At 41.1% G+C, this 23,274-nt stretch overlaps 1 protein-coding gene across 4 annotated transcripts in view; it reads right to left on the minus strand.

Annotated features, from left to right (window-relative positions):
- Positions 1 to 23,274, minus strand: part of TLN2 (talin 2) — a 347,160-nt gene that overhangs the window by 83,867 nt on the left and 240,019 nt on the right. For all 4 annotated transcript variants that reach the window (XM_048866513.2, XM_048866512.2, XM_048866511.2 and 1 more), the window contains 9 exons: positions 19,869 to 19,962; positions 14,692 to 14,781; positions 13,526 to 13,648; positions 11,798 to 11,941; positions 11,427 to 11,588; positions 8,982 to 9,122; positions 6,930 to 7,111; positions 4,986 to 5,118; positions 801 to 902 (listed from right to left, as the gene is read on the minus strand). In XM_048866513.2, the coding sequence (XP_048722470.2) occupies positions 801 to 902; positions 4,986 to 5,118; positions 6,930 to 7,111; positions 8,982 to 9,122; positions 11,427 to 11,588; positions 11,798 to 11,941; positions 13,526 to 13,648; positions 14,692 to 14,781; positions 19,869 to 19,962 (1,171 nt within the window). The remainder of the gene's footprint in view (positions 1 to 800; positions 903 to 4,985; positions 5,119 to 6,929; positions 7,112 to 8,981; positions 9,123 to 11,426; positions 11,589 to 11,797; positions 11,942 to 13,525; positions 13,649 to 14,691; positions 14,782 to 19,868; positions 19,963 to 23,274) is intronic.

A 23,274-nucleotide genomic window follows, 5' to 3' on the forward strand; every position in this document is an offset into this window, starting at 1 on the left:
TTTTTCTAACGTACATCTGTACTGATATTTTAACACTGATTAGCACTGTTGAGCTTTTACTAGTTATTTACTAGACCCATTTAACTCCTCCTCCCCTCACTGTGGATTGACATACCACCTTTTAATGATTCCACCAGCCAAGTACCTGCCAAGGAGCTGCAGATTTCATACATTAATCTAAAAATAAACATTTTTGCAATTAAGCAAGCATTAATGCAATAGACTGAGGTCTTCAACATGTAATTAGACATTTATAATAAGTCCTAAAACACCTAGTTATATGCTAAACAGGAAAAGCACTCAATACCCACAGTGTTAGGGATATAAAGAAGCAGACATTTTAAAAAGCATCAATAAAATCCAAGATGAAAAGGTGGCAATGGACATTTGTTTATGAAAGTTACTTAAAAAAAAAAGCACTTAAACTTATAAAAACCCTAAAAATTCAGAATTAACTCCAAAGATCAGTCCTCAATTCACCCTCATGTGGCCAGAAATGGAAGCTATCATGGTCCTGTATCTAAGTAGCCCGAGGACAGTGAGCAATCTTGCATGTCCTGTACTTTGCAATAATTAGGCAAATAGGTTCAAACAATTTTTGCCTCTGATTTAAATATTCTGCCTTCAGGAATCCAAGATCTTTCCCCACCCCACATTTCCATGTATATTTTTAGTGTAACGTGAATAAGATTGCCACACACTGAAGCATCTACCATTGTCTCATTACTGACACACAGACAATTCCATATACTCTAAGGAATCAGGACTTTAGAAATTATAATAAATACAGGACCAAGTACCTTGTGTCCCAGCTGAGCTGCCTCTCCCCGAGCTGCTGTTGCTATGGGATCAATAAGGTGCCCAATTTCCTGAACAACTGATGTCAACTGCTCCTGTAAAGCCTAACAAAAAGAGACATTGTCAGTTCTTTCCACAGCAATTCATTCACTGAACCACACCATCTCACAAGATACCCTCATGCCAGCTGAACTGCAAAGAACTCTGTCAAACCACATTCAACGGTATAAAGAGCAGATGCAAACTAGTAAGTTTTATTTACATGCTTGTCCATTTCTCCACATTTATCTTCTCCTCTTGCACGGTGCCCTGACAGAGGCTGTTTGCTGCACGTAAACATGAGGCACGGCGGAAAAAAGGCTCCTTCCAGCTCTGGCTTGCAATGCCTGTTCCTCCATTCGCTTCTAGCTCCAGTGGTAACATGACAAGTGATGCTATTGTTGCCTCTGATTTAATGACATTAGACTGCTCAGAAAAATCACCAGGACTGCTGAGCTAAACATGAATCAGCACTTTCAAGGCAACAGTGCACCACAAAGAGGAAAGTTTTAATTGTGGACTCCATATACACTGATATGAAAGGGAACGGAAAAATAAGTAATCTCCAAGTAGGAAATATGGACTGATCTCCAAAATACGGTAGTGGAGACATAAGGATAAAGAAGGGCAGGTATTAGAAATGCCAACACTCGAACTATTTCCCTCTAGTTCAAAGGCAGTTAATGCCTTTGTAGCCAGGATTTAGCTCATCCTGCAAAAAAACAATAAATAAAACACCATCTTTCAGAGTAACAGCCGTGTTAGTCTGTATTCGCAAAAAGAAAAGGAGTACTTGTGGCACCTTAGAGACTAACCAATTTATTTGAGCATAAGCTATCGTAAGCTACAGCTCACTTCATCGGATGCATACTGTGGAAGGAGTAGAAGATCTTTTTATACACACGCAAAGCATGAAAAAATACCTCCCCCCACCCCACTCTCCTGCTGGTAATAGCTTATCTAAAGTGATCACTCTCCTTACAATGTGTATGATAATCAAGTTGGGCCATTTCCAGCACAAATCCAGGTTTTCTCTCTCCCTCTCCCCTCCCCGCCCCCCACATACACACAAACCCACTCTCCTGTTGGTAATAGCTTATCTAAAGTGACCACTCTCCTTACAATGTGTATGATAATCAAGGTGGGCCATTTCCAGCACAAATCCACGGTTTAACAAGCACTTCCAGCTACCAACACTCCCAGCTACCTTCGAGACACCACTGACTTTTTGAGGAAACTACAATCCATCGGTGATCTTCCTGATAACACCATCCTGGACACTATGGATGTAGAAGCCCTCTACACCAACATTCCGCACAAAGATGGACTACAAGCCATCAAGAACACTATCCCCGACAATGTCACGGCTAACCTGGTGGCTGAACTTTGTGACTTTGTCCTTACCCATAACTATTTTACATTTGGGGACAATGTAGACCTTCAAATCAGCGGCACTGCTATGGGTTCCCCGCATGGCCCCACAGTATGGCAACATTTTTATGGCTGACTTAGGGGACGAGAGCTGAGGAAGCGTTGTTCTAACGCCCCTACTCTACTTGCGCTATATTGATGACATCTTCATCATCTGGACCCGTGGAAAAGAAGCCCTTGAGGAATTCCACCATGATTTCAACAGTTTCCATCCCACCATCAACCTCAGCCTGGTCCAGTCCACACAAGAGATCCACTTCCTGGACACTACAGTGCTAATAAACGATTATCACATAAACACCACCCTATACCGGAAATCTACTGACCGCTATTCCTACCTACATGCCTCCAGCTTTCACCCTGACCACACCACACGATCCATTGTCTACAGCCAAGCTCTGCGATACAATCGCATTTGCTCCAACCCCTCAGACAGAGACAAACACCTACAAGGTCTCTATCAAGCATTCTTACAACTACAATACCCACCTGCGGAAGTGAAGAAACAGATTGATAGAGCCAGAAGAGTTCCCAGAAGTCACCTACTAGAGGACAGGCCCAACAAAGAAAATAACAGAACGCCACTAGCCGTCACCTTCAGCCCCCAACTAAAACCCCTCCAATGCATTATTAAGGATCTACAACCTATCCTGAAGGACGACCCATCACTCTCACAAATCTTGGGAGACAGGCCAGTCCTTGCCTACAGACAGCCCCCCAACCTGAAGCAAATACTCACCAGCAACCACACACCACACAACAGAACCACTAACCCAGGAACCTATCCTTGCAACAAAGCCCGTTGCCAGCTGTGCCCACATATCTATTCAGGAGACACCATCACAGGGCCTAATAACATCAGCCACACTATCAGAGGCTCGTTCACCTGCACATCCACCAATGTGATATATGCCATCATGTGCCAGCAATGTCCCTCTGCCATGTACATTGGTCAAACTGGACAGTCTCTATGTAAAAGAATAAATGGGCACAAATCAGATGTTAAGAATTATAACATTCATAAACCAGCCGGAGAACACTTCGATCTCTCTGGTCACGCGATTACAGACATGAAAGTTGCGATATTACAACAAAAAAACTTCAAATCCAGACTCCAGAGAGAGACTGCTGAATTGGAATTCATTTGCAAATTGGATACAATTAACTTTGGCTTGAATAGAGACTGGGAGTGGCTAAGTCATTATGCAAGGTAACCTATTTCCCCTTGTTTTTTCCTTCCCCCCCCCCCCCAGACCCTGGATTTGTGCTGGAAATGGCCCACCTTGATTATCATACACATTGTAAAGAGAGTGGTCACTTTAGATAAGCTATTACCAACAGGAGAGTGGGTCTGTGTATGTGTGTGTGTGGTGGGGGGGGGAGGGGGAGGGGGAGGGAGAGGGAGAGGGAGAGAGAAAACCTGGATTTGTGCTGGAAATAGCCCAACTTGATTATCATACACATTGTAAGGAGAGTGATCACTTTAGATAAGCTATTACCAGCAGGAGAGTGGGGTGGGGGGAGGTATTTTTTCATGCTTTGTGTGTATAAAAAGATCTTCTACACTTTCCACAGTATGCATCCGATGAAGTGAGCTGTGGCTCACGAAAGCTTACGCTCAAATAAATTGGTTAGTCTCTAAGGTGCCACAAGTACTCCTTTTCTTTTTGCAAACACCATCTTTATGATTTGCTTTATTTACATATTGCTTTAAATAAGACTTGGTAGCTTGATAGTTTTGGGAGTTTGAATAAGCACTATTAGCAAAACAGGATGGACATTTTTAACAAGAGGAAAGAGGAATTAAGTTGTTTTTAAAAAAACCCCACTTTTGTGGTAACTTTATACACTTTTATTTCTTATGAGTCACTCCAGTAAGATGAAAGTTTAAGTGGTGTATCTAGCATTGCTGCTTAGCTTGAAAATACACAACCACTCTTGCAAATGCAAGAGGGCAAATTTGAGAGAGAAGGATTTCATACCAATTTCATTAAAATTGGAAGAAAATGAAAAGCTGTTTTGCGTAGGAGACAGGGACAATGATAACATTTACTATTAATGAGGAAACTTTACTTAAAATATGAAGTTTATCACTCAGAGTGCTCACTACATGCTATGAGTAATTGTTAGTAGCTTTTCTCTCATGAATATATTGAACACTTGCAATGTGGAATGCTTAGCTTGGGACTGTGCTGTCTGCTGTTCAATTTACTGAAGCAGTTGATCAATGTATGATATCTTAGTATTAAGGCACAAAAGCAAATATGCAAAAATGATGTCCCTGAGGCCTACTCTGATGAGCTGCTAAATCGCATCTAGCCATCCACCCTTAACAAAACACTCATTTCATCTGCATTTCTTATTCCTTTGCTTTTTCCCCATCTTATAATCTTATACACAATTTAAGCAAGCTCCATTCCCCAGTAGGTAAACATCAATGTCATCCCAAATTTTATTTTGCCTCACTACCTTCCCTATCATAAAGCCCTATTAACACCACCATTAAACACCCCAGATTAGGCCAGAAATCAGTCTCCCCATGAACAAATCTGTGAATTTGCCATAAGAGCCTTCTAATGGGAAAATTTCTACCCTGAGGGCAGTCTGTGCTGCCTCCACACAGTTCCTAGTTCCAATGTTTTCCTTCTGATATGAAGGAAAGCAAAAGACAAGTAGGAGTGCTTAATTTTACTCAGTTACAGTGCAGTCTGCCTTACCTCAACTGAGATGTCATCCCTTGTGGCCAAGTTCTGACTGACTGCTGCAAGGGAAGCCTGCTCAATATCTCTAATACATCTATTGATTCCATCAATGGAGTAATCACATTCTCTCTGGCCCGGGGCTTTGTCCCTGAAACAAAAAGAAGATAGGGTAATTCAAGGTTGAAGAAGGTCCTCATTCATGAATTCACACACAAACGCATTTCATTAATAGACAATATATGAGGCAAGTGGAGCCTAATCAGCTCCACTTGCCTCATATATTGCTCATATAATTCACTCATATATTGCTCATATAATCAGCAAGGAAGAGAACTAGGTTTGTTGTACCAATAAGGGTTTGATATACATAAATAGCTGAAAGAAGAGGAGTACTTGTGGCACCTCAGAGACAAGTACTCCTATTCCTTTTGCGGATACAGACTAACACGGCTGCTACTCTGAAACCTGTCATAAATAGCTGAGATATTCTGGATGTTTTGTGGCATGTAAGCAAAAAAAGGGAGCTTTTAATGAAGCAGAACCAGGATACTCTCCCAGGTGAATAAGTAGCTGCACTAGCCACCTCAGAAAAGAGCCCTCCTAAGGTGGCCATGGCAGAGGACTTGAATAAGCAGGACTTAAGGAGCAACTGAGACAGATGAACAAAGCCTCTCACCTTCTGTTGAATGCAGGGGAGAAATCAGCCAATAGCTCCATGAAGAACTCCTTCTTTACTCTCAAGTTTTACTTTTTTTACTCTCAAATGCAAATACATTTTAATGGAAATTAATCTGTGGGGACTTTAATCTAGACTGGCAGTTTCTGGTTGAAGTATAAAATCATGAAAGGACAATATTAACTTAGATGCTAATACACAGCCACCAACATACAGTTTATTCACTCAGTACCCAGTTCCATTAAGAGTTAGAATACATAATGTAATCCCTCTTTTCAAGTGTGTTTAAGTTTGTATACAAAGGAGATTTAGTGCTTCTTCTAAAATTAAGGCACGCGTGCGCGCACACATGCAAGAACAATCTTATAAAGTAAACAGGAAAAAAAACCGTAGTAGAGAACAACATTCAAATATCAGAGGGGTAGCTGTGTTAGTCTGGATCTGTAAAAGCGGCAAAGAGTCCTGTGGCACCCTATAGACTAACAGACGTATTGAAGAATAAGCTTTCCTGAGTGAATACCCACTTTGTCGGATGCATGCGACCTACGAAAAGCTTATGCTCCAATATGTCTGTTCGTCTATAAGGTGCCACAGGACTCTTTGCCGCTTTAACAACATTTAAGTTACTTTGGTCCTGATATAGCTAAGCATTTCAGAATGTGCTTTGCTGAATCAGATCCCTAGACATCCCATTTGATTTGCCTCAAAATTATTGTCAATTTGTAGGGAATGTTTTCCATGTTCTGAATACTGCTAAGTGTGTTTTAAATATGTTACAATTTACATAGGCCCTACCATATTTTCTGCTCTATTTGCTTTAAACTCAATAAAAGGAGGAACTTGGCAAAACCCCCACTTTCCAGAGCTGTGCAATCATCAATGATGATTGCACACCAAGTATAAACAGAGAGACCTTGTGCTCCATAGAATGCAATCAATGTTTGTCAAACAGACAAAGGTACAAGCTGCTAAGAAATTAAATTTCATTTTCAAGCTTTGAAGAATGAATAAAACAATGGAGGGCAATAGAGAAAAAATAACTCTCTTACCACAGCTCCCTCTGTCCCTTCAACTATCCATGACTTACTCTTATAGGATAAGAAACTTTTGCTCTATGGAAAGCAAATGATGTTCAAGTCCCTTTACATGGTTTTCATCGATAAAATGACAATGGCAGCATGGGCCACTAGGTACCACCATTTCATTCTACATACTGGATAAGGTGCTGGGGCATTACGGCATGAAAGTGGAAGATTAAAAAAAAGTTATGACAGAAAACACACCTAATGGAAGTGATCAGACTCTTAATTGAATCTGAAACCGTGTGTGAATGCCCAGCAAGTATAGACCAGGTAGGTGGATCTTTTGGATTGATGGCCAGCGAACGAGCAGTTTTGATCAATAAAGCTGAGCTCTCCAACATCGTCTTGGCGGAAATCAGAATTGGCTCCTGTGCTCGAGATCCCTGTGATCAAAAGAGCAGCAAGACACATGCACAAGGAACAGAATTAGAATCTTCTTCAAAACGAGTGGCAAACGCTTGGACTTGCCTGCATTCTAACAAAGACATGTATTGAGGGAGGACTGAACGTAACACTGAACTATTCATCTCTCCCGCACTAACAGGAAATGCAGAACATTTGTAAGTCACCCTTGGAACTTGTCAATTTATTTTGCTCCTGAAGAACTGGTTCTATTTAGGGCATGCGTAGATCATCAAGATCTGCACCATCACGTAATATTAGACGGGGAGAAGTCACTGCAGTAAATTCACTGTAGAAAGCAAAAAAATCTGGCTAATTTTCTGTTTGCTGTAATTAAGGAGACCACTTTCAGATTAGCAAAGAGGATACATTCAAGTGAAAAGAGAAGCCCATGACTCCTGCCAAATGGAGAACTGGTGGGTATAATTTAGCAGCATGATAGCCAGTTGTAACCATTATGAGATATAGGCAAACATGCCTTCTCAGAGGATTAGTTGAATATGGCCTATAATATTGTAACTGGGTTACAATATTTGTACCTAATATCCTGATTGGATGCCAGCAAGCTAGAAACACCAACTACAACAGGCCTGGAGGGGGCAGGCCCCAAGCCTACATTAAGTCCCACAACATGTGGATCCGGACAGACATAATTACTGAATCCTCTGCTTCTGCTGTCTCCAGTTTGGGATGAGGCCACTGAAAGCAGGAAACAGTTTGCAAATCAACTCTGAACATGTCTGCAATGCTATATAAGCTCTGTTACAATGGGATTTTACATAGTTTTGAACGAGCTTTAGTCTCCCAAAACGTTAAATGGTTTTGTTTTGTGAAACATAACTCCCCACAAAAAACTACTTCTTGTCAGCACAAATTCCCACCACTTGATCCAGACGCGGGACTGTCACGTAAGCCATTCAGTGCATGCTAAGTGATAATTTCATTTTAAATTGTAATGCTGGCTTTGAAACCTGGCAGATTTATGACTTCCCCAGATGGTGAGAAGTATCTGACACAACGTGCAAGTCATTAGTACCACATTGTACCACATGCTAGCAACAAGAGATAAAAGTTGTTATCGCAGCATCACAAGGCTTGTCATGCTTGTACGAAATTCAAGGTCAGTGATTAACTGAAAGAGAGCACTGCCTGCAAGAGGTCCATACGAAGGAACTCAAGGAATGCAGCCTGGCAGATGAGATCAGCCCTTCAGTGAGGGCAGAGGTTTCAACCAGGAATGAGCTTTTGTCGCAGGTTATCAGTTGTACAGGGAAGGTGGGAAAAACTATGTTTCACGTATCTCTGCTGTAAGCAATTCTTAAGGGAAAAGAAGGAATCTTGAATACAGGACTGGCCAAGTAAGAAAAATAAAGGATTATTCACTCCTTTGGTTGACAGTGTATCACTTGTTACTTTAAATCAGTGGTTCTCAAACTTTTGTACTGGTGACCCCTTTCACATAGCAAGGCTCTGAGTGTGACCCCCTCTTATAAATTAAAAACACTTAATATATTTAACACCATTAGAAATGCTGGATCCAAAGCGGGGCTTGGGTTGGCGGCTGACAGCTCACGACCCCGCCCCATGTAATAACCTCGCAACTCCCTGAGGGGTCCCGACCCCCAGTTTTAAATCCACATAAATGTTGTTCCTGATTTGGGATCATAAGTCCTGATCCTGCAATGAGTTCTGCTTGCCCACATGGAACTCAATGTAGGATCAAGTTCTTCAAAGGTTTTCCTGGTTACAAAAGTTTAACTCTACATTTTAACTTTGATAATAAAGCTAACTTGAGGGCAGGAGAGCACCTCACGTGGTTACTTTGTGATACAAATAAAACTCTCTATCTACCTCCATGCTGATCTGGGCTGGTATACTGACAAACTCTGGATTGGAAGCAAATGCTGTCAGATTTTCCACAGCTTCAATCAAAGGTGCAGTCGCAATTCTACACTTATTGCGGTTATCTTCAGAGAAATCACCGTCCAGGGCCTGGCAAAGAACATGGCAATTAGTCTCTGGCATGCAAGAGCCCATTTGTAAAGGCTCAGCAGGGTCATATACTGAAGGAAGATGGTTTAATTCACTGTAACTTTCAAAACATTTATAACATTTGAGATTTGCAAAGAGATTTGAAAGTTCCTCCAGACACAAGACTGATCTTAACACTTTAGAAAAAAGAAGTAAAATTTAACACAGTATGTTTCTTCACTTATTCATATGATTATTGACCCCAAACCCAAAGCAGCTGTGCTGCTACGAAGAACAGGAAAAAAGCTTAAAATAATTGCACTCTGATGACTTCCCATAAATCATGTTTTAATACCTCAAGTCCACAGAGGTGGAAGTTGCTAACAAGTTGATCCTTTTCTTAGAAACTAAAACCTCTAAACCAGACATTTGTCTTCATAGCTGTTATTGACTCATTCCCACATAAGTGAACTCATCTCCTTCATAATCTCGCAGGAAACAGCTCAACATGAAAGCAGCTTCAGTGGAGAATCATAACAAAATCAAGTCCTCTGAATCTAGCTGTTTTACAAGAATTTTAGCAGCAGGCCATCTAATGGCTTACTGAAAGATTCAGATTCGTGATTCCGAGGTTTCTCACAAGCTTCATTCCTTCTCACAAGAAGAGAAACCGCTTCCTACCGGAACTCAGGGAGGTATTTAGAAAAAGAAATGGTTGACATTTAACAAAAGCTAAATCTTATTTTTAGCTTGTATATTTCAACTCTGAAACGAGCTAGTCTCTCTCAATTTTGAGTGTTATTTCCGATACACAAGTGGAGTCCCTGAGAGGGTGTCACCAACCTCAAACCCTGGATTCCAGACAACTAATAGCGAGAATTGCAGAGGTCACCTGTTTCATATGCAGCAAAAGCATTTAGGCCTGGTCTACACTTGAAAGTTGTACCAGTATTACTATGCCACTTGGGGTATGATGTTTTACTGATATACAAGTACAAGCGCAAGTATACATGTGCCTATAATAAGCATAGCTGATATGCTCTAGGAATTATTTTGGGGGAAGTTCTATGGCCTGCTCTATACTGGATGTCAAACCAAATGATCACAAAGGTCCTTTCTGGCCTTAAAATCTATTAATCTAGTCTCTCCTCTTATTAAGGTTGCCCAACACTTCCCATTATAAGACCCTGATTTTAGTTGCTTATAACTTTGCCAAACTTTAACTGTTTGGGATGAAACTTTCCATCCTTGTAGCAGGTCCATCCTGTTCTTTCATGTAAAAAATACCAAAGAACTAGGGAATTACACATACAAAACTATGTTAAAAGAACATTTTGTTAAGGTTACGAAGGCAAGCACTCAAAGGTTAAGAGCTGCAAGGATAAAGGTTGCCTGTGCAATCTTAATTAGTCTCCCATGTGCTTATAACACCATGATACAGTCTTTAATTCCACAATCACGTACAATTTTTTCTCGTCTCTTTCCTGTGCACAGGATAGACCTGCTCTGAGGATCTATCACAGCTGTGTAGCAAAGGAAAATGTTGTCTGTAGGACCCCTGCTTTATTTGCTGGGTGTTGTGAAGATAAATTAATGTCATCTGAGTGTGAAACACACAGATAATATAGTGATGAGCACTGCAGAAAAGCCCCTGAACACATTAATAATTCTATCTTCAAAGCAGTGGTTTAATAATGTACAGTAAATAAGGTATGGGCCACACATTGAATGGGGAGGATAAAACAATATTGAACAGCTGCTCATTAAGTGAGCACCATTCATTCTATGTACTCAATGAGGCAGGAGTCCTGTGGAAAAAATGGTATGTGATCATGTAATTAAAGACTGTATCACAATGCATATGCACAAGGGGTCAAATTAAGGTTTCACAGTTTGCATTTTGAGTGCTTGACTTTGCAACTGTAATAATCTTTTTAAGTGTGTGTGTGTGTGTGTGTGTGTGTGTAATAGCAGTTTAGCTTATATCCCTTCCCATATGGGAACAGCTCTATGTTATAAAGCCCCTTTATGCCAGTAGCGCGATTCATAACTCTTTATACAGTTTCTTTATAACTGCATCCACACTAAGGAGGCTTTGCCACTTTAACTATACCAGTACAGTTAAAGTGTTACAGCTTTCCAGGTTACACAAGGTGTGTCTGTACAGTACCTAGCATAATGGGGTTCTGGTCTATGATGGGAGCTCCTTATGAATGACAGTATTTTAAAAAGCATACTGCAAAGAGAAAGAAGTTACTGTTAACCAGATCTTCTGTTTCAGCAGAGCAGAGGAGAAATGAAAGCATAACGAAAGAGAACGTGTACCTTGATAGTTTTCACCAGGTTGGCGGTGCTGTTTGCGACCTCCTTAGCAGATTGCACAAAATGTCTCTTGGCAACGGGGTTGGCTGTCTTCGATGAAGCAATACGACAAGCATTACACAAAGCAGAAGTATGCTTGGCCACTATTGTGGCAGCTGATAAAACCTGAAAAAACAGATGGCACAAAAGAGGTGAAGAACCAGGCAAAGGAATGAGGTAGTAATGACATTCTAATTCTGAACAAACAGCGATTCAAACCCTTTCTATGTTCACAAACTGAGTATTTCCCCTCACCAACCATCCATATAAAGCAAACAGATGGCTCCTAATGAAACTCAGAAAAGGTCTCATTACAATCCTCTGGAAAGAGTTACCTGTGATGGGCTACTTGCTGGATCCACCAGATTCTGACATGCCATCTGGATTGCCTGATTGGCCCTGGCAAACTGGATAGGGTCGACAAGCCCCTGGTGACCAGCCTGACTGTTGGGATCTGAGATGCCAACTAGGTAAGCGGCCTAGAAAGGGAGCAAGATTAAATTAAAAGCAAATGTGAAGATTATGCTAAACCCATTCCAACTGTTTAATGAGCCAGCCAAATGTTTATTGAACAGGGTGATCAGGCTGTAGTTAGAAGTCATATAGCAAAGCTGCTATTAATAAATGCCTAGCAACAAGTCTGTAGTAGGATGTAAAAGCTGGCGTGTCTGTAATATGATTTGTGAAATCTCATTAGCCTGAACAAAACTACTCAGCAAAATCCAAAGGGTAAAGATACTTCATTATCCAATAAGCATCGAAGGAGAACTGATTTATCCCTAGGGTAGCCAGGTAAGAACTCTGATGCTGACTGTTCAAGGTAACTTTCATCCATCCAGAGCAGCCAGATTTTGAGGGGCCCAGTATTTTAGTCAGCTATGAATAGAAAACTAAAGACTACAGTTGCCCACACATCACCTTTTCACGCCATGATGAAAAAACTATGCTCTTCAATGTACAATGAAGCATAAAGTTACACGTGTTAGTCACAGCACAAAAGAGATGCTTTGTTTCTAGAGCTGACTGTAGGGCCCATCCAGCTGCAGGCTACACCCCAGGTAAGGACACAAAATGGTCAGTGATAATCTCAGTTTTTATTTAAACAATGATTCTACACTTCTCACCACAGAGATCAGGATTTATTTATATAGTCAAAGCTGTATTCGGAGGTTTCTTTCTGATTTCCTTTACAGATAGGACTAACTGTGGGGCCCAGGAAGCCCACAGTCACAGATTAATTATATTTTTGTGTGTGGGGAGTGGAGGGGGAAGAGGACAGCAGAGCAATTTGCAGCTGCATAGGATGGTCCCTCAGTGTTGGCTCCTCCACTGAGAAGGCAATATAGCTTTTGGTCATCAGGGGGAGCAGCTCAATAACTTGGGACTCAGGCTGGTTTGAAGTATGCAATTTTGGCAGACTGATCCAACAACATTAATACACCTCTGAATGTTGCAACATTTTAAGCTTCTTAGATACTGAGAAAATATCCAGACAGTCGTAATGGGTCTAAAACATACATTTACCATAATCTCTTTTCCTTTGCTAAAAGGGAATGCGATTATGTATAGTTTGAAGACATGGGCTGATTATTAGAAATGACCCCCAGAATGCATTTTTTTGTGATTAGCTTAAGGCACAAAGCTCAAGTTACCCAGCTTCCAAGTAACTCAGGCTTGCCTGTGCTTCCTTCTACTAAATTAGTTCTGAGGGGGCAAGATCTTGGGGACTGCGCATAGAACTGGGAGGTACAAACACACAAATTCATGGCATGGCTCTGACACTTCCTCTATAAACTTGGGAAACTCATTTAACCTCCCTGCCTCATTCTCCCTCCATACAAAACAGGCATAATATTGCTTCCCTCACCTCACAAGTGTGCTGTGATGCCGTATTACTTAATGTCTGTCCCACTCTTCCAAGATGAAAAACACTGAACAATGCAAATATTTTGATTCTTTGGCCAACAGGAATGAAAGCTCAAATATTCACACACACAAGATACAGCAATACAGAAACAAACAGATTCATATTTGTTTTACAGGCTTCATGAACAAGTGGTTACCTGGGCTGCAGCCTCTGTGAGACCACAAAGAGCCTTGGAAGCAACTCCAACACATTCTCCAAAGACCAGCAAATCCCCAGTCTTGGCATTCTGGGAAATGCCTGCCATTGACTCTCCAAGGACCTTAACAATTGAAAATAGGGTAAATTATTCCCCCAGTATACTTCACTCTACACGGCAGTGTTTTCCAAGCTTTCCTGGACTGCACACAGGAGCAGAAGCAACTACTCAGCACAGCCTCTTTGCCTGACCCAAAACACTTGCTGAAACTTAGTGGAAAAAGTACTTGCAGCTTGGCATACAGGAAACGTCCCAACATTGGAATGCCTGTAACATTTTAGTGTTTGTCCCACCGAAGCCTATCTTGCTTGGTTTTTTTTAGCTTGCAATGTCTCTGGTATAGCAGCAAAGCAAACAAATTCCATGTTCCAGTGCATTAGGCATCCTCCTTTTCTTTTAGATTATGAAGATTTTGGGATTATTCCAATGCATCACACACTGAAAAGGTCAAAATGAAGATGCACTAAAACTTTCAGGGGAGGATTTCCAGAGTGTGGTAAGATTTTCACTGTAAAATACTTTTGCGGTGATATAGTGGTAACTTTTAACACTTACAGAATTGATTAACCGCCATGGAGTAGACACAGTGAAAAACTAATTTCAGTATGAATCACAGTTGGAACAAAGGTTTATTCCAATAGGCAAAGCTACTCAATAAACACAAGCTTTTTTGGCGGGGCTGGTGGGGGGAAACGAAGTTTTAAAACTAAAAAAGTTGTTTCCCATAGATTATGATTTTTTTCTAGTTTAAACACAGGACATAAAATAGCTAAAATTAATCCACATTTTACAGTACTTGCTGGTATCCCGAAGTATTTGGATTGCTAGTGAGTTAGGTCTCAGACAATATCACAAGGCAATCACATGACACTAAATGCTATCAGCACAGTAGGTCTTCAGATGAACAAACAAGCCAAACAGCAGCATAAAGATTGCTCACAAGAGTCTCAAATGGAGTTTTACCAGAGAATTTCATAAAGTTAGAGCACAAGAATTTTTCCTAGAAGCAGACTTTCTTTTTCCAATGTATTTTATTAGCATGCAAACCCCTCCATTGATTAGAAATTGTTTAACACATACACACGGAAGTAGAGTAACAGAATTACCTTGGAGTTTTCCATAACACCTTCAATACAATCAAAATATGAGAGGTCGCTTACAGGTTCATTGGGGTTATCCAGCATTCCCTTAACTGTCTGAAAGAAAGGAGAGCAGCTTCAGTTACTACAGTAGCTATAACACGGATCTGAGCCAGACAAATACACCACCACAATAATTAAACCAGTGGACACAATAATTAAACCAGTGGACACATCTGCACATCCTAGTTTCTTTATCTTCAGGCAAAGAAATATGATTCCCAGACACTGCAGTATGTAGATATTTTAGTAACCGACTATTTGTAAACTTTCCTCTGTGTTACCATATCACAAACTGGCAAACCCCCTTTTGAACTCAGAGCCTTCCTGGGAATAAAAACATTGATTCAAGAAGCTGCCACCTCTTGTTACCTACTGTGTGGAGACACAAAGAGTCACCTGGCTAAATGTAAGTGCACCATCTGCTTGCATTTTTTTCCCCTGCCAACAGAACCTCCCAGCACCGTTCCCTCTGTCAAATACTATCGGAAAATACTGATGTGACAAGTAGAATTAAGTAAGAGTTGCCCTTCTCCTGCGGTGAACCCAGACCTTGAGAGTACTGCACAGAGTTATCCAAGGGAGAAGCTACTTCATATATTGTAAACAGGAATCAATATATTTGGACAAAACTATTCTCACAACATAAAAAAAAAATATCCAAAGGGCAAGTCTCCTCTTTTGCTTAAATTGTTTTTTTTAAGCTGATTTTCATGCTTACAGTCAAGAACGGAAGCTGAATAACAGCCCAATGAGCTGTATAACACACTTTCCAACATGAGTGAAATCAGGAAGTATAGGAAGTTAGTAAGGGGCTACAGCTGAAAGATTTGCTGCATGATTTTCTTCAGCAAAGGAAATCTGAGCAAGAATTTAAATGTTAGATCTTTTATCAGACCTTAACTTCTAACTCTAAAGCATTTTTCTGAAGTTGAGCCATGCTTTGTCTGCTGTCTTGTAACAGCCTAAAAATTACAGTCAAGATCATTTCCTTTAAGTACTTTACTGTCAGTTATCTTACTGTATGAAAAAGGCAGCGTTAACAAGAGATCTCTTCCGCCAACTGTTCTGCTGTTGCTTCCTGCCCCCCTCTTTCTCTATCCCCTAGACTACTTAAATACCCTGCTCCACCCCTCCGTAGCAATTTACTGAGTAGCAGTGAGCAAATCATGTTCTATCCACATATTCACTGCTCCAGAGACAGGAGCTGTAAGACTCCCTGGACAGATGACAGGAAGGAGTGAAAAAACAGAACAGCAGATTGACAGTTAAAATGCAACTGCTGCTGCTAAAAACCCTCCCGTCTGTTCCTTATCCTGAAGTGCTAGGAGTGACTTGCCACATCCATCTGCCTAGGGAGAGTTAAACAAGGTCTCCACACTCCTGGGAAAGCACAAAGTCTGTGCAGCTTTGCTTGATCTGATCCACAGGGCAGGCCCCAGGGTATGTGGACACTATACCTAAGTCACTGATGAAACACTTGAGTTCTACTAACGCTATACTTCCCAGTTATTGTAGGGAGCCTCAGGAGGCAAGTAGGAGAAATGGGTGAATGAGGTAGAGAAAAAGGCAGGTGATGGGGAAACACCCGTATAGCTTAACCATAATAAAAATGAAATGGGGAGCACCTATTGATGTTGATGGGCACTCCTATAAGCTTCTTATAGGTTTACCTAGGTCTGGCTTCAGACCCTGCTGCTGCCTCTGTTTCCCCTTCTGCCCAAGTTCATCTGGACTTCACACTGCAGGGGTTTTCCCACTAACAGTCTCTTTTCAAGAGTCTGGGTTATTAACCAAGTTCAAAACACCACAAATCTTCCACCTAGCCTTCCTCAGACAAAATTAGTCATTTCAGTAGGTAACTGGCTTCAGCATCCACCTAGCTTTTCCCATAGGCTCAAGTCTTTGCAGCACTTTATCAGAGCTTTCCCTTGCTTATAGCTCTCCCACCAGGCCCACAGACCTTGGCAACTCTCCTCGCTGAGGATTCCCTCCCAGCAGGCTCCTGCTCCTTACAGGTCTCTGGAGAGGTGTCACCTGTCTTCTCAACATGGTTCCATTTTACATGGAAGAAGCTACAGGCAGTCAGTCTCATTTCTAGTTTGACTTTTATATTAATATGGGCAAATCTCACAGAAATGGATAATTAACAGTAATGAACAAAGACAGGGACAGCAAGAGAGCAAGCACTGTTCAAATTTTCATCCAAAGCTCTGCTAATATTTGCTATTTGTGTCTAGGGACTCTGATCAGAGCTTGCCAGTCACATCAACCTGGGTGCTAGCAGGTCTGAGACCTCATTTGTTCACTCAGTGCTTAATTCCTTTCTGCTCTACTATCGCTTTTTCCTCCAGTTAAATCCCATCTCTCGTCACTCCTCCTTTGGGATCAAAGAATCAAGGAAGAGCTGTGTAATCAGCCTATAAGTTTTTCCATTGACTTTCTCCTTGGTCTGTGTTATTAAAAATATCACTCTTCACTGATATTTCCAGACACTGGTCATGCATCAGGTTTCAGAGTAACAGCCGTGTTAGTCTGTATTTGCAAAAAGAAAAGGAGTACTTGTGGCACCTTAGAGACTAACCAATTTATTTGAGCATAAGCTTTCGTGAGCTACAGCTCACTTCATCGGATGCATACTGTGGAAACTGCAGAAGACATTATATACACAGAGACCATGAAACAATACCTCCTCCCACCCCACTCTCCTGCTGGTCATGCAGTAAATCAAGGAGAAAAATTGACTTTAAGCACAACTGTACTGTACACAGGTGATTTGAAATTTAAAAGCAAAAGAAAAAAGTGTTTTGTTTAGTGGTAAAAATGCCAGGGCAACGTCCTTGGACTTTTACTGCTGAGAGTTCTTACAAATATTCACTGAAACTGTTACTGTTATTAAAAGTGTGACAGCTCCATATCTCCACTCCCACACCTACTATAACACACTTAGCACTGGTTGCATTTCAGCTTGAATTCATCATCGTGACATCCTTCTCCTTCCCTCCCCGCTCTTCCCAACAAAAATCAAAGCATTTTGATGCTTGTTGCCAACCCAAAATACACAAAATCACTGGATTTGAGATTTCCCAATAACTCTGTTAATATGCCTTTTCTAAATAATATAATTAATAAAGAGAAGAAACAAAGCACAGCACCGTAACATTTCTGATTTAGAGACTCATTCTCTTTGCTCCACTGAACAAGGCACATCCACAGATGAAAACTGAGGATCTCTCCTGGCAGCAGCTCTGAACTGTGGCAAAGTCACATGCTGTAGCTTGAAACAATTTCTACAAGTACACTGTAACAAACTGAGAGTCAAATGAGACTACACTGTGTTGTACCCACTTTTATTAGGGCCAAATTTGGTTTTGAGTGTTAGTACCACCCCACTCCTTTCCTTACAAGATCCTAAACCATTTGGCTTTAGGGATCATGACCTCTTCTACAATCATTTAAGAAGCCCTTGCTTCTAACAGAACTGGTGGCATCTAAGGCATCTAATTAATTTATCTGTTCTTTTTAGCCTGAAGAAGGAATGATGGAAAAAATGTAGGCATAAAGTGAAAGCCTCAGCATGGAAAGGCAGTAATCAGCATTACAAACACAGCCAGAAAGCCACATCACACTGCTGATCACATCAGCTCTGCACAAGAGGAGCCAATGTCATGCTGAGGGAATTCTTAAAGTACCAAGAAAAAACACTTCCCACGGCCCTTTCATTTTTTGTCTTGAATCACGACAAAAATAGCATGTGCATGTGTAGGAACAATGTAATATGCAGTGTGGTTTCAGCCTTGTTGGTCTCAGGATATTATAGACCAGGTGGGTGAAGTAATATCTTTTATTGGACTGTGATGACTAAGTTAACAAGGCCAACTGACAACTCTCCTAGACCACCTACTATACAGAACTCAAAGATCCCCCCACTCCAAACCACCACTTAACTATGAACTTAAAGACATCATCAAATCCTTCCCCAAACAACTCCAAGAGAAACTCTACAAACTCATCCCCCACAAACCCATCCCAGGGACCTTCCACATGTGTCCCAAAATACACAAAGAAGAAAACCCTGGCAGACCAATCATATCTGCCCATGGCACTTTTACTCAAGGAATATTGGGATTCATAGAAACCATCCTCAAACCATTCACCACACAAAGGGCCAGCTTCCTTCCGCACACACCTGATTTTTTCCACAAACTCCACAATATTAACATCCTCCCTCAGAACTACACACACTGTGTCACCCTGACTACACTGACAGAAGCCCTACACCTCTTGTGCAGGTGGAGTTATTATGTCAGTGTAGTAGGGCACTTACAGCAGCGGGAGCAAGGACGTAGTGTAGACACTGACATACTTAGGCTGACATAAACTGCCTAAGTAACTTAACACCAATTTAGCTTAGCTTCACACACGATTGCCTAGCATTTTGGAGCAGGTGCTGATTGGTTTGATATTAACGTACGCACCTGGCCTTTCAGCAAGAGCAAACTAACTACAATTTACAGAGGTATTGTCAAAACACTCATGTAGCAGAACACAATAGAGTGTGTGTACTAGACCACACAATGTTGAAAGACATTCAGCTAGACTGAGATAAAGAAAACATGAGGAATTAGAAGTCTAGAGGAATATAAAAATCATGGAGTAATTCGTGATCTACTTTTCTGAGATGTGACTTTCAGAATCATCGATTTCCAATTACACAGAGCCACAGCAGAAAAGCTAAGATGTCACGGCTTCCTTCAGGGTACTATCAGCCATCTTAGTGAAAGATTTCTTAGTGTAAACCCTTCTCCCCATGTCCTCTGAAAGTGACTCTTGTGTGTGCACCCTCCAAACTGCTGCAGTGGAGACTGGTATCTTTATAGTCCTATATACGGCTGCTCTGTCATGTGGGGTAAAATGTAAACTCCCTTTCGCCAACTCAGTAGAAGTTGTGCTATGTTTGTCTCCACTAGAAAGCTCTTTGCATATCTCATATACAATTAGAGGGAAAAAAATTCTGCCACAGATATCAAGTGGGGGAGACTATGACACAGCGGCTATTCAGACAGGGAAACGAAAATGTAAAGCCTGACCGACATCTTCAGCACAGGAAGGTTCACCCCATGAGACCACAAGCTTGAGCATACCTCCAGTTCTCTGAGAGCATTGTCACACTCCTTCTGCCCCGGAGCCTGTTGGGTACACAGAGTGATGAGCTGGTTAATACTCTCCGTCACCGCTCTAAGGAGGGGGGAAAAAAAAAAAAGAAAGATTTTGAAAACTGACTAACTTCCATTATTTCCAATTTTGTCTTATTCATCCGTACACTATGAAAAGCAGTTTCAAGCCCAAAATATTCTTCCACTTCTCTCACCGCTGGTACTTTCAGAGTGAGTGAGCAATATTGTATTTGGTGGGGAGAATACTAACCCTAATACAATACTAACCCCTGCTGAGAAAAACATAGTGAAAGAGACTCCAAGTGAAACTGGTCAACAGTAATCCTCACCTCAAACATAAGCCCTCTGTCCAAATCATTTGTCACTTAGCACATAAGCTATAGGTGGGATCTTCCTGTCATGATGGCAAGTTTCTAGGACATTTGCACAGTTTTGGTTCATAAAGGAAATCTGATGCATAATAAATGTAAATTATTTGACAGTTTATTTTATTCTGGATCTAATGTTATGGTGCAAATTCAAAATTAAGCCTGGCCACACAACCACTATGCTTGGAAATGTCAGGAAACAGCAGCACCTAAAACCCACTTCCTAGCAAGCCAGGCTGTAGCACTGTTGTGCTCAGAGTACAATAAAAATTATTAAAAAAACAACCACCCAACATCTCTCCCCGAATAAAAAACAGAACGGTAGCAACTGTGTTGGCCAGAAACCCCATGGGGAAGTCGATGGCATGGGCCCTCAAACCTGACTACCACTTTGTATAACCAAATGAGGGTGGAACTAAATTTTTCAACCATTTCAAATACTATACAAGCCCTGGTTTAGACAGAGTGTACTTTAGAGGACGTTGTGTTTGGCTGCTTGATGATCAGACTCTCAGCATTATAGACACTAATAAAAATGTGTGTTTTGAAAACCATCTTTTTTATTAAAGATCAAGAATGTTGCTAACGATACCTGATCACGCAGACTACATCAGATGCAATTAAAAGTATTTTAAATCATATGAACCTATCCTACATCTCACTGATAAGCACTGCCTCGTGCCTTCAAAGTTAATCTTCTATGGAATATGAAAATTCAACTGAAAAGATTCTGCAGATACAGGGGCAGTGGGTGGGGAGAGTGGGAGGGTCTAAGACAGAAGCAGAATGAAAAATATGTCAGCAAATGCCATGGTTTGTTCCATACTATTTTTTTTTCCAACTTGAATATTCATTTAACACAGTTTGTGTGTGTGAGACAGAGATATGTACGAGTCTCTCCATTGCTTTCTTCTGGCACTCAGATATGACATGATACCTGTGCACAACTAACAAAACTGTAGAGGAAAACTAGTAGAGACAGACGAAAGAATGGCTTTGTGAATATCAGAGAGAGTGAGAGAGAGAGAGCGAGAGAAAGAGAGAGAGAGGTTAGTACAATTGTAAGCTAAGGAATTTTATGTTTTAGAGCAATCCCGAATCTGACAGTCATGTGTATTTTGCATTTTTCCAGTTTTGTTTGGTCTTGAGTTTGACGCTCAGTATAGAAACTAGTGAAGGTGTCATCAGCCCTTGACCAGATTTCACAACATGGCCCACACCATTCAGAGGAGCAACCCTTTGTTTTGTACAGTAGCTATACACAGCAAAGATTTCTACAATATTGGTGATGCTTAACACTATGTGGAAAAATACAATGGCTGCCATTTGACGATCTGCTGCAACACAAGTGACATATGTGTAATCCTTTAATGAGGATTTCTTAAATTCAGTGCTCAGAAATGGGTAGCAGTAACTTAATTTAATACTGAGGACCACGTTGTCATAGACAGTGCGACATGTACAATGCTGCACTCTTAGCCAAAATCGTACAACAGCCCAGTGGAAACTGCAGCAATTGCTTAAATGGATAATGAGAGGAAATTGTTTTAAAGCAGCTTAGCAATTTTGGTCCAAGGAGGAGATCCTGGACCACCTTATGAGCCCGGTTTTCCTGTGCCACCCGCAGTACACAGATCACAAGTTGAGAACCAATGATTGGCATTGCACCAAGAGTATTGTCAGTCTGGTGAGCAAAGCATAGCACAAAGTACTGTATGTATATTAGCACTACAGAACAGGTCCAATCCGACAATTGGAATTGCTGATCATTCTCACCCCCTTCTTATTACACATGGGCTGCATGTCAAAAGTGGCAGCCTATGGAACTTGGGCACTGTGACGAAAGCACCAGCTAATGCATCACATTCATCTCGAGGCTGAGCAATTTTCATCTATGACCTACAAAAATAGCTCTTGGGCTTGGACTCTGTTCGTCTATGGGCACTTTTTCACTTGTTTCCCAATACATTCTTTTCTGGTGTGAATGGAACATGATACTCACAAAGGGAGTCCAAGCTTCACCTTGGAAATCACTTTTATTTAATGTCTAGGTTTCAAAATGCCAGTTTCTTCCCAATCCCTTAATATTCCCCTTCTGAAGACTAGTTTAATCTCCCCACCCCCCACTTTCAGCAATCCAAAGTGTACATAACTTATCCAGGTCTGGAAATTTTTCAAACGACTTAAAAAACAAAACAACAAAACCAGCCAGCTGTACAACTACTAATACTTGTGTTCTCTGATCAAAACATGGATGGTAAGGAGAGGGCAGAGATTTCACTTTGAACAGACTATACAGTCTATTAAATTCTTGATTTCTGTAATGGATTATGCAGAGTTCCTGTGCAACTTAAATTCAGGGAACCAAACTCCTATGTAATGGCATGAAGATAAATGCAGAGATACCAGCGGCAGTGAAAAGGATTTACATTCCACATAATTTTTACAGAATTCTTCTCATTATGCTGTGAGTTGCAACAAAGTCACCAACTTCTGCTCCATGAAATTACAGTGCCAGGTATTTTCCCCTCCTCTTGATTTCCTTGTAGGCAAGGGTTATAGAATAGTGCTCTCCCACTGACCCCGTAGAGACATCCAGGGTAAGTTAAGTCACCTAATTGTATTGTGTGTACTTCATTTGATAAAAGCAACTTGGGAAAAGAAGATAACATGGTGAGAGCACCCAGTAGTGGTACTGCAGCAGACCATTAACCAGATTTTTGGGCAGCTCTGACAGCAGGTTTGCAAAAGGTCTATACATTCCATCTCCTTGACTGGGGAGTGGGAGTGGACATTTAAAAGACAGGATCAACAGCAACGCCCAAATGAGATGAAAACGGCAAAAATAAAAACCTGGGGCTGAGCCAAAAAATAAAAGCAAGATCTCTCCCTGAACCCACTGAGCCATTTATAACCACAACATATGCAAGGACATTGCTTAGTAAGAGTTTTCTTTGAAAGCCTTGCCAGCAGCAGGCATATAGCAACATCCTCAGCATCTGCAT

The sequence above is a fragment of the Caretta caretta genome, chromosome 10, assembly GCF_965140235.1.
Source record: "Caretta caretta isolate rCarCar2 chromosome 10, rCarCar1.hap1, whole genome shotgun sequence".
Taxonomy (NCBI): domain Eukaryota; kingdom Metazoa; phylum Chordata; order Testudines; family Cheloniidae; genus Caretta; species Caretta caretta.